The sequence below is a fragment of the Hemitrygon akajei genome, chromosome 6, assembly GCF_048418815.1.
Source record: "Hemitrygon akajei chromosome 6, sHemAka1.3, whole genome shotgun sequence".
Taxonomy (NCBI): domain Eukaryota; kingdom Metazoa; phylum Chordata; class Chondrichthyes; order Myliobatiformes; family Dasyatidae; genus Hemitrygon; species Hemitrygon akajei.
This window is the reverse complement of record NC_133129.1, coordinates 83,280,542-83,292,977: the sequence shown is the minus strand read 5'-3', so window position 1 is coordinate 83,292,977 and position 12,436 is coordinate 83,280,542. Positions and strand designations below refer to the sequence as shown.

Here is a 12,436-nt window from a genome sequence, read left to right as displayed (position 1 = left end):
TGTTTAGGGCCTTGAAAGCTTAACACATAACTGCTCGTGTTTTTAAATTAAGAATAGTCAAAAGAGCAGATTTAAGGAGATGCAGTAATCTTAAAGAACTGCAAGCTGGAGGAAACTATGAAGTGAATGATCATATTCTTCTAACCATAAAAACTCACTATCCTCTGCAAGCCTATATAGATAGATAGATACTTTATTCATCCCCCTGGGGAAATTCAACATTTTTCCAATGTCCCATACTCTTATTGTATCAAAAACTAATTACATACAATACTTAACTCAGTATAAAATGATATGCATCTAAAATCACCCTCTCAAAAAAAGCATTAATAAATAGCTTTTAAAAAGTTCTTAAATAGTTTACTAATATACATTGAATCCAATTTACCAATTTGCCCTGGATCCCATAGGCTCTTACTTTTTTGTAACCGTCTCCCACGTTGGACCTTATCAACAGCCAGATAGCCTACGTCAATGACACAGCCTTCATTAATAAACTTTGATATCTCTTTAAATTTTTAATTTAATTGTTGTGACAGCATGCAATCTCTTCAATTTTTTCCGCACTTCAGAGTGTAGATAATCCTATTCATCAATTTTTCCCAAACTACTTCCCTACCATTACCTGGCTCATCCCTGCTGCTTTTTCTGCTTAAGTGACATCACAGAGGGCTCCAGCAATTCTCCTATCTTGTTTCCCATGGCAGCCCAAGGTTACATTTCATGAGGTGTTGGGGGTTTATCCACTTTTTTATCCTAAGACATCTAGTACACCCTTCTTCAGATAAATTGCTCCACAATTTCATGCCTTCTCTTTAATCATTAAGCATCTTAATTTAAGATTTAACCTGTGTTCTTTGGTTTCATATATAAATTGCTTTTTTGGCTCATAAGGAGCCTTACTCTTCCCCTGGTTACTTTCTTACCCCCAACATACTTATAAAGTGTCAGGATTTTCCTGAACCCTTAGATATTGTTCAGGTCAAATTTGACCCGTTTTGACATTTGACAGCAGTAAAAACACCATAAATGCCAGGGTTTTTTTTAGCCAAAATTTGATGACTTTTCCTAAAGTGACCCAAAATGTGCAAAAATGAAAATATTTAAAAATTTTATACTTTTGTACAGGTGCGTGCTACAAATTTTTCTACATCGAGGCTGTTCTGGGTCAAATTTGACCCGTATCTATTGAAATGGATTTTCGATTTCTGAAACATTAATTAAGGATCAATGACCCATTTATTGATGTCAGGCTATTTATACATTTTAAATAGATCTGTGGTTCAAAATTTGGTATAGACACTTGTTCTGAGGGGATTCTTGGGCCCGGACCATACTGTGAAGGTATAGAATATGAACATTATGTAAGTATTAATCATACTGGTCAGTTACGTCCCACTTCTGCCTATATTCTTAACCACCCTCTTCCCCTAAGCTGTTCTCTAAATCTGTAGAGCACCTCCCCTATGTCCATATCGGCCGGCCTCTCTGTCCTTGACTCCAAGCTGGAGCGGATGCCCACATACCCGCCGGGCAGCGTTCCCCCGCTGCCAGCCCCCAGCCCCCGGCCCCGTCCCGCTTCCTCCGCTCCTCAGAGCCGGAAGTGACGCTTTTGGGGTTCGACTTCCCGCCGACCCGGTGGACATTAGTGAAGGAGGTCCCGGACCTGGACCCGGACCCACACGGCAATGTGAGGAGAAACGGTGGGTGAGCTAGAGGGGGTCGCACTGTAGAGTGGTGGAAAGGAGAGCTACGGAAGTGAGTGGGAGGGGCGGGTCAGTGTGTGTACGTGATTGTTTGTTTATGCCGAACGTTCATGGAGTTAGCAGACCGGCCTACCGGATAGGATGAGGCTGTGGAGGAGCGGTGTGTGTGTGTGTTCGGGGGCTGCTGGCGATAGACAGCCAGTGTCTAGTTTCCGCTATGTTAGTGATAGATAGACCAGTCACTGGCCATGTTCTCTGGTAATGGTGGGGGTGGGTGGTGATAGATACTGACTGATCTATTTATCTTCGATGCTAGTGGTTGGGTGATAGCTGGATATGTTCGGTGCGGTGGGGTTGCTGGTAATGGATTACTAATATGTTAGGAAGAGGGGGTGTTGGTGATAGATGAATCAGTGAAATGTGGCATGGGGCGGAGCTTTTGGTGATAGCAAGTGTGTGCTAGGGTCTGTTGGTAATAGATTTATCAACCAGTGTTTGTGGAGAGGTGGCACTGGTTTGGGGGGGGGGGGGAAGTGTTTGCCAGTGTGTGTGTGGGCAGGGGACAGGATATGATAATCTGTCCTGGTCGTTGGGGTGTGGGGGAGAGAATTCCTATGTGCATTGTGGATGGTGGTGGTGTGAGGTAGAGGGGTTTTGGTAAGGGAGAGGGGTTATGCGGCAGTGTGGATGATGGAGGGAGCTTGTCTGTGTCTTTGGAGGCTTGGGGGGGGGAGGTGGAGATTTAACTCGATTTGGGTAAGAGAGCCTCACTAGGGGAAAGGGGTTATTAGTCTGGGAGGGTGGATTGTGAGAAGAAAGACTGAAGAATTACAGTTGTCATAATCATGCACTTTTTTTATTCTTCAGAAGATGTTTACTGATGGGATTAGTGAGGACTGAGCTGCTGACATGTGTGCTGCCTGTCCACCCCAATCTCCAGCAGTGGCTAAGACAGAAATCACATTGGATGGAGACTCACCATTGCTTGCTGCTACTTTTGCTTACTGGGACAATATACTTGGTCCGAGAGTCAGACACATTTGGGCCCCAAAGTGTGAACAGCTATTGCTGAGTGATGGAGAAATAACTTTTTTGGCCAACCACACATTAAATGGAGAGATCCTGAGAAGTGCTAAAAGTGGTGCTATCGATGTGAAGTTTTTTGTACTCTCAGAGAAAGGAGTGATCATAATCTCATTGATATTTGATGGTAATATGAATGGGGACCCGCAGCACTTATGCTTTGTCAGTGATACTGCCTCAAACTGAACTGGGTTTCTACCTACCTCTACACAGGTTATGTGTAGATCGTCTAACACACATTATTAGAAAAGGAAGGATATGGATGTACAAGGTGAGTTTCATTACAATTATAACAATGCAGTTTTTAGCTCGCAAGGTGAGTATGAATTGTCTCCAAATAATTAAAATTCAAAGCGCAGGTGAATGAATGGGCTTATTATCACTTATTTCTTCTCCAAAAGCATTCACAGAATTTTTGGAAGATGTTCCTAGTCTGGAACTGTATATATTTTCATGGGTTGGTAGGGAGTGGTGCCCAGAAGTGCAAAGGATAGCAGAACCTAATCAGATAATAATGGATCTGTTTACATCAGGTGATTCAACAAGGTGCATTTCCTGCTCTTGTACCTGTCATGCTGATACGCCATGTCAGTTAATGCCTGAAGTAAGAAGTAGAAGATTGAACAGCTGATCTTGAGCCTCAGTTGAATTTGTTCTGTTGACTCCAATACGAAGAATGTGTGCACAAAAGAGATGATTGAGAATTTATCGCAATATTATTGAAATCAATTCTGTTTTTTACTGGAAAGAGAAAAATGCCTTTCGTTGGTTCTCTGGCTCCAGCTGATGCTGCATTGTTCATTTTTTGACCAACTTGCCAAATTAAGTATTTTCCATGCTGTCCTAGAACAGAACAGTATAGCACAGGGACAGGCCCCATAGCCCACAATGTCTGCTTCGTGCATGCTGCAGAATAAATGAATCTGATTTGCTTGCTTGCATTCTATGTCATTCCATTCCCTGCTTATTCATGTGTCTGTTTAAAAACCAGTATCATACCTGCATCCACTATGCCAGTGTGTTCCAAACCGCTCTTACAAAAAAACCCACTAAAATAACTATTAACCAATAATCTAAACCATTTGTTAAAAGAAATACTTGCCCTGCATGCCCTCTCTCACTGTCTCATCTTAAAGTATTGTCCTCTGGTCTTTGACACTGCTATCTTGGAGGAAGAAGTTTCTGGGTGTATCTAAGCCTCTCATAATTTTATGAATTTCTATCAGCTTCGTGTTCTCTGGAGAAATCAATCTCTTGTTGCACTTCTACATGCGTACAACAGTTGATTACAAGTAGGCAGCACAGTTTCTGCATGGGACTTCTAAAGCAACACACACAAATTGCTAGAAGAACTCAGCAGGTCAGGCAGTATCAATGTAAAAGTGTAATCAGTTGTTGTTTCTGGCCTGTTTACTCTTTTTCATAGATGCTGCCTAGCCTGCTGAGTTCCTTCAGCTTTTTGTGTCTGTTGCTTGGATTTCCAGCATCTGCAGATTTCCTCATGTTTGCTGGAGCCTTGTTGTTTGTTATTTTATATTTACAAGGCATGGTTAGTAAGTTTCCAGATGACTTTAAAATAGGTGGTGTAGTGGACAGGGGGTGTAATTGGCATCATGGGCTCATTGAGCCAGAAGGGCTAGTTACCATGCTATATGTTTAAATAAATAAGATTATCAAAACATACACAATCTTGATCCTCTAGGTACTTGAGGATTCACCTTTATTTCAGATAAATGCTGCATTTTAGGAAGTCAAACTGGTATATTTGTACAGTGAATGGCCAGGCCCTGGGGAGTGTGTCAGAACAGAAAGACCTCAGAGTACAAATACAAAGTTTGCTAAAAGTGCTGGTGCTGGTTCCTGAGAAATAGCAAATGGTTTTATTCAGATAAAAGAACTGTGAACTGTTGCGTTTAGGAAGATCGTATCAAGGTAGGTCTTTCTCAGTAAACAGTATTGCCCTGGGGACTGTGATACAACAGGGGGACCTTGGACTACAGATACGTGCATGGTACCTGAAAGTGGAGATGCGGGCCGAAACGTTGACACTGCTTCTCCCTATGGATGCTGCCTGGCCTGCTGCGTTCCACCAGCATTTTGTGTGTTTTTTGAGAGAGACATATGATTGCTGGTGCTTTGTGGTTGAAGCAGATATGATAAAGCGTTTTAAGAGCCCTTAGATAGGCAAATATATATAGCTACTGTATCCAGTGCTCATGATGGAACTTCTTCTACTTTGGTGGGATATGGATGATGTGCAGACAGAACAGATTGTCATGTGATTAATGAATTTGGCCCGGGATAGTGGGCCAGACTTCCTGTGTTGTATTCCATGTTAATACTGAGGGAATCAAAGGGGGGAAATAGCAGAACAGAGAACTCAGGTGGATGATCAGTCATGGTTGCATTGAATGGTCAAGCAGGGCCAGTCTAGCTGCTGCTGGTCTTATTTTCCTTGTTTCTTTGAAATGGAAAAGTTGATAATGGGAATCACTAAAAACAGTTCCTGTGAAGGGGTGGGGGGAGGCAAGAAAAGTGTTCCTGGTGGTGGAATCTTTTTGAAAATGTAAAATTTACTTATTTCAAGGTAACAGGCCCTGCCCGGCCTATGAGTCTGAACTGCCTAATCATACCCATATGACCAATTAACTTATGAGCCTCTATGTCTTTGCAACGTGGAAGGAAAATGGAGCACCCAAAATAAATCCACATGGTCATGGGGAGAACTTACAAACTCTTTGCAGACAACAGCAAAACTGAACTTGGTTAGCGGATGCTATAATTGTGCTATGCTAAGCACCATGCCACTGTACTGCTCATTCTTTATGAAGATGATTCATTAAATGCAGAGTTCAATAGTGTGGAAACTGAGGCTAGGGATGGGGGGGAGGGGGCACAAGAGCAGAGGCATGGAAATAGTTGATATAAGTTCAAAGTCACACCAATAATTAAAATATCTTTACCTCCCTACTCTCACTTTTTGTAGGGAAGGCCACTAATCTCCTTCCTGGCACTTATCTCTGCAAGCAGAAGTGCTACACCTACCCATTCACCTCCTCCCTCATCTCCATTCAGGGCTCCAAACATTCCTTGCAGGTGACGTAATACTTGCAAATCTGTTGGGATGGTCTATTGAATCCAGTGTTTCTGATGCGACCTTCGCTACTTTGGTGAAACCTGATGTAGATTAGGATACCGCTTTGTTGATCACCTTTGCTCCATCTGCAAATAGAATTTCCTGGTAGCCAACCAGTTCAGTTCCAATCTCCATTCCCATTCTGACATGTCAGTCCATGCCTCCTCTACTGCTGCTCAAGTTGGAGCAGTAACACTTTGTATTCCATTTGGATAGCCTCCAACCTGATGGCGTCAATTCTTTACCTAATGATTTTTCTCCCTCCCCCTTCCCTCTTACCTCTTCTCTTTCCTTCACCGGCTTATTACCTCCCCAAGTGCCCCTCCTTCCCTTTTTCCCATGGTCCACTCTCCTCCGCTATCAGATTCCTTTTACTCCAGCCCTTTATCTTTTCCACCTATCACCTCCCAGCTTCTTACTTCATCCCCCTCTCCCTCCCACCTGGCCTATCACCTTGTAGCTTGTACTGTTTCCACTTCCCCCACCTTCTTATTCTGGCTTCTTCCCCCTTGCTTTCCAGTCCTGTTGAAGAGCCTCGGCCTGAAACATCGTCCGTTTATTTATTTCCATAGATGCAGCCTTACCTGCTGAGTTCCTCCAACAGTTTGTATGTGTTACTCCAAATATAACAAAGCCAGATTGTGATACCTATTTAAACTATTATTTCTCCTAAGTTTCTTTGCACTCTGTTATAAGAATGTCAACTGTGGCAGCTTGCTGCTCCATTAACAATACAATTGTTTAGATGAACTCTACACAATTCTAACGAGTTATTCATGATCCAATGTTGTTGACGTCATTTGATGGATATTGTTTGTAATTTTGACCAAATAAATATGTCGTTATGATCTCAGTCGATGTTGGAATAGCAAGTGTTTACAATATGCACTCTTCTTTCTTATAGGGTCAGAGCATTATATCGTTTCTAACTACAGAAATCACACCCATCATGGAATTATTTTCATCCATGAAAACACATGGAGTCCTAGAAGAAGTTCAGGTGAGTTTTTGAAAGTCAAGTGTATAGAATGAAATTAGATTTGAGAAATTGTTCAAATGTTTTTCTCACATTGCAGACCACTGTTAAGTTCTGGGCATATATATTGATGCTAAAATATGCTATCAATAATGTTCTTGTTCCACTTGTGGGAAATTAATTATACCTCTTTTGTCCCTTTAGCATTCTCATGATATAGAGGATAATACTTTAGTCTCGAGTCCAGGAAAATGAGAGTAACACACCTGGCCCCTCAAACTGCCCTGGCATTCAGTTTCATGACTGATCTGTCCCAGGGCTCAATTCCTCTGCCAGTTCTACATAGCTCTTAATTTCCAGATCTTTCAAAGATTGTTCTACCTCATTTACTGTCAAGTGAACATTTTACTTCAGTATCGTCAAGTACGTAACATACTTATTCACAGATGTGAAAAAAGGGAAAAATGCATAATAAAATGTTGATGTTTCCTCACTTTCCCCTTCCTTCAACTCTGTACTTAAACTCCAGCCATTGCTTGTTGAGTTTAAACTCCTTTTATTGTTCATAATTGTCCGAGATATCTGAATGTGTAGAATATTTGCAGTCTTAGTGAAGTGGGTGGTGTGGGAAAAATTTAGCTCACGCTTTTGAAGCTACAAACACTCAGCAAGACAGACAGCATCAGGGGAGAAAGAAAAATAAGGTCACTATTTCAGGTTTATGGCCTTTCATCACTGTACTTGTGAAACATTGAGAGAGCAGGCTTGAAGACAGGCCAAATCAATAACTATTTCTGATGCATGTGAATGAGATTATTAACTTATAAATCCCAAATGTCATGGCAGTAAGAACGGGTATGTGCAGTTTGGGCTTGCTTTGATAATAGAATTATAACCCGTGCCTGTGATGAGCCAAAAGATGAAAAGATTATTTCTAATATTGAGCTGGAGTGAGGAATTTAGCTTTAAAATAAATTTCAAAAGAAAAGATTACAACTTTGTGGTTACAGGTGTGTCTGCAGTGCTATTGTCAGAATTAATATTTTGGCAATGGTAGTGCATTATTGTGATTGGTCATAGCGAAATATTATATGGAGTTAACTAGTCAGTTAGCAATGGCAGTTCTCTGACCTCATTGGTGAGCGAATAAGGGCCAAAAAATTGGTGGAAGGATGGCAAGGAAAATTAGCTGATGGCAGAATGTAAATCTCAGCAAAAGCAAAAGGACGTAAACAGTCAAAATACTTGTGTTTCAAGTAACAGTGAAATGAGAGAGAATTTTGAGATGAGAATCCCAAAATTTACCAACTTAAAAGTTGAAAATAGCAAGTTCAATATGAACTGAGTTTTTTAGCCACTTCAGTCCTTATATCCAATGAGTCCCCACCCCCCAGGATACAAATATCAAATACTAGAGAGGTGAGAGGGGGTAAGTTTAAAGGACACGTGAATTTTTTAATGCAGCGTGTTGAGTGACTGGAACACACTGCCAGGGGAATAATAGAAGCAAATACAAAACTATTTACAGACCATGTGCAGAAAGATGGAATTAGATTACCATAATGGTCGCTGCAGTTATGATCGGCTGAAAGGCCTATTCCTGTGCATTACTCTTCTTCCTCTTTCTAAAAAATAAGCTCTAATTTATAATGGTGACTTTCGTAATCTGCAGTTGTTTGAAGCCCATCACAGCTTCTGTAGTACTTTTGAAAGCACTGTGGGAAATGCTGCAAAAATCTGTTCACAACAGTGAACATATATGTAAACCCGTGTAGCAGGTAATTGTTTGTATTAAAATTGTTGATTGATATGCCTTTCAAAATCTTGGCATGGTGGTGTAGCAGTTAGCACAATGCTACTACAGCGCCGGCAACTCGAGTTCAATTCCGCCACTCTCCAAGGAGTTTGTATGTTCTCCCTGTGACCACATGGGTTTCCTCCAGGTGCTCACATTCCACAGGTTACCAGGTTAATGGGTCACTTGGGTGTAACTGGATGGCATAGATGTTTTGGGCCAGAAGGGTCTGTTACTGTGCTGTATCTCTAAATATTAAAACAATACTTAATTGTGTCACCCTTTCAACCTCAACTTCCTTTGTCCCATGGAAAACAAGCCCAACCTATCCATAACTAAAGTCCTTCAGTCACATGCACTTTCTCCAGTGTAATAGCACCCTTCCTATTGTGCAGTGACCAGAACTTTGCACAATTCATGTACGGGGGGAATCTTGGGGTCCAAGTTCATAGCACTCTGAAAGTGGCTTCACAATTTGATGGAGTTGTAAAGGAAATATTGAGTTCAAGAGTCAGGAAATCTTGTTGCAGTTTTATAAAACATTAATTAGATTGCATCTGGAGTATTGTATTCAGTTCAAGTTGCTCCATTCTAGGAAGGATGGGGATACTTTAGAAAGGGTGCAGAAGAGGTTTACCAGGACGCTGCCTGGACTAAGAGGTAGGATAAACTTAGGTTGTTCTCTGGAACAATGGAAGCTGAGGAGATCTGATAGATGTTGTTGAAATTATATGAGACATAAATTGGGTTGACAGCAGGTATACTATTCTGGTGCCTGGAATGGCCTGCCAGTTGCACGTGTTGGAGGCAGGTATGATAGAAGTGTCTAAGGCTCTTGGAGACAGGCGCAAGAATATTCAGAATGGTGGAGTTTGGACCCTATGCAAGTAGAAAAGATCAGTTGAAATAGGCATCATTAGCAATTCACTCGGCATGACATTGTATGCCAAACAACCTGTACTTGTGCTGTATTGTCCTATGTTGTAATGCTTCAACTATGGCCTCCTATGTTTTCTAACATTCAGATGAAGTCTGAATGACGGCCATCATGCCATATTCATTATTCAGCACCAGAATCAACTTGTGTTTCAACTTTCGGAAAACTATGAATTTGGTTTCAACATTCCTTGGTGCCTTATCAAGTACTGGAAATGTCCTACCCCAATTTACTTCCTAGAGATTAAATTTCAATAATTTCTCTTCCGATTAATGCCACAAAAAGTCTATTTGCAGCATTATTGCCTAAATAACATATCGAAATGTATGGATTTATACTATAACCTATTGAGTTCTGCATGTGTACTCTCACTGTTGCCTGAATGCAAGCTTTATGATTCTCAAAGGAAATTAAGATTAAGATCCAAGACATGCAATCTGGAATTACTCTGGATGGAAACAAAACTGAGAGCATAATTTATTGGAGGTGGACATTAAGGTTGGAGAAAGTGATGTTGTCTTGCTAAACAATTTTTAAAAAATCTTTGGTCTTTGATGCTTTTGTTAATGTATTTGAGAATATTCTATTAACCAATTTCTTTAAGATGGATTAAGTGGTGTTATTACTTGGGTTCATTTATTATTATTAGGTTCAATAACAGTGACTTGGGTTCAATCTTTTGTCTTTGTCAAGTTTTCTCCAAGTGCTCAGGTTTCCTCCCATATCCCAAAGACATTTTGTTCTGCAGGCTCATTGGTTTTTATAAGTTGCCCCATAAGTGAGTGGCTGATTCTGGAGCATATAATGGGAATGTGGGGAGAAGTAAATTAAGTAGTTGTAGGATTACTATAAATGATCAGCATGGATGTGGTGGGTTGACATTTTGACAATTTCCCTGTTGACCTTATTTCAGGCAGAATGGCACTTATGTCTGCTTTCCCTGTGACACTTTTCACCCTGAGGCTCCAGTTGATCTGAGGGTAGACATCCTATTCTGCTGCAATTACTCAAAGCTCTACAGCAAAAGGCCCTTCTTTGTTCCCCCTTATGTTTATAATGTCACAACATGCTTGAAGTATGCCTTATTGTGAGGAGGTTAAGTGTTTGAGTTGTAGTCACAGCTATTAAGCATAAAAGTAGATCAGAGATAATTGTAAAAGATACTTCTTTAATTTGCTCCTATAAGCTTACAAACACAGCATTTTATTACTAATCGTTATTTTCTTTTAAATAAGCTCTGATGCATATTCTACTACGCCAGTTAATGGTAAGCAAATAGTCCAATCACTTTGCAGTGAATTTAGTTTAAAATTACCATTGCACTGTTTGGAATCTCTTTTATCTCTGAGTACAGCCTAGCCTTGTATTCCTTTCCACTAAAACATCTTTGCTGTTTCCTCGTTTTTCATTCTCCTTCTAATTAGTTAGGCATAGTTTGCTTTTTTTATCCTCCTCCATACTTAACTATTTAAAATCAAGATTGATACTTCTGTTATCTGTACTTTAATTGCTGTGTGGATGATTAACCTATTAACAGGAATTCATGTTTGCTAACTTTCTTCCATTTGTCATTAATCTACATTATACATTTATCATCTTGAAATAATTGCTTAAGCAGCTGAAGTGTTACTAATGCCCATTTAACATGAGAGCACAAGTGCTCAGGTACTCTGTTTCCATGATTCCTTTTTTCACCTGTACAATATGAGATTTGTCTCTGTTCCTTTTAAAATTGCTGCATGAGGGCAAAATAGTGTTCCCTCTTTTCAAAACTTCCAATCATCTTTTCTACCTTAATATTAATAAGTTGTAGTTTTTTTCCAAGATGTTTCACGTTCTATCTTTTCTGTAAGCTTCAGGACAATATTCCTCTCATTAATTTATATCGATTCCCATAGATAACTTAAACTGTCCTTTCTTCCCACTTTCCTTTCTGTTAGATGTTTAGCATATTTGGAGTGATGACATTTTTATTGCTGTTAATTTGAAATTATGATAATACTAACGTGGATATTTATTTGATTTAGATTAAGGATACAGTTTTGAATGATGATGACATTGGTGACAGTTGCCATGAAGATTTTCTGCATAAGTAAGTATATATCTTGACTGGGGAACATTTAACCTGTTGTTATTGGTCTCCTGCTGAAGTTAGTTGGTTTCAGCATGGGTGTAAATGTTCAATTGAAATTATTAACCTGCTCAGTTGAGGAAAAACACCAGAGACACGAAATTACCTCTGAAACGGGTTTTATTCAGAGAGGAGTTCGCAGCCCCACGCACTTCGGACGTAAGGTAGCCAACTCCCAATTTGTCGGTTTACAAAGGTCATACTTGTACTCAAAAGCAGGGTACTACATTCGCAAATATGGTTACCGATTCAAATTCATCAATTGATTGGCTATTGCATAGCTAAGCATGCAAAATACTCGGAATAAGCATAGACGCAAGCTTAATACTTGGAATGGGTATGGACGCAAGCAAAACACTCGAAATAAGTATATAGCTCAAAATACTTTGCCGAACACATTGTCTTGTGGTTGCAAGGTTCCTCTTCTTTGTGGTTGCCACATGCTGTCTGGCATCTTATTTTAGCTACCTCTTCCCTGTCCTCCTACACTTCCCCAATGACGTATCCTCTCCCTGGTCCTGTCTACATATTTTGCTGCACTTACCCCTCGCCCACCCCTTCTACACGTACCCCTTACCCGCTTCACATTCTCATTCCCTCCTGTGATCATGAAATGATCACTCATCAATATCGTGAAAATCCTCTGGTGCAGGTTCGAGGAGATCGGTGGCC

The 12,436-nt window shown here is 40.4% G+C and overlaps 1 protein-coding gene across 1 annotated transcript in view; it reads left to right on the top strand.

The window, feature by feature from the left end:
* Window positions 1-1,597: 1,597 nt before the first annotated feature.
* Window positions 1,598-12,436, top strand: part of c9orf72 (C9orf72-SMCR8 complex subunit) — a 59,222-nt gene continuing 48,383 nt past the window's right edge. Inside the window, 5 exon segments of the mRNA XM_073048686.1 lie at window positions 1,598-1,703; window positions 2,574-2,933; window positions 2,935-3,060; window positions 6,830-6,925; window positions 11,661-11,725. Of these exon segments, the coding sequence (XP_072904787.1) occupies window positions 2,616-2,933; window positions 2,935-3,060; window positions 6,830-6,925; window positions 11,661-11,725 (605 nt within the window). The 5' untranslated portion in view covers window positions 1,598-1,703; window positions 2,574-2,615.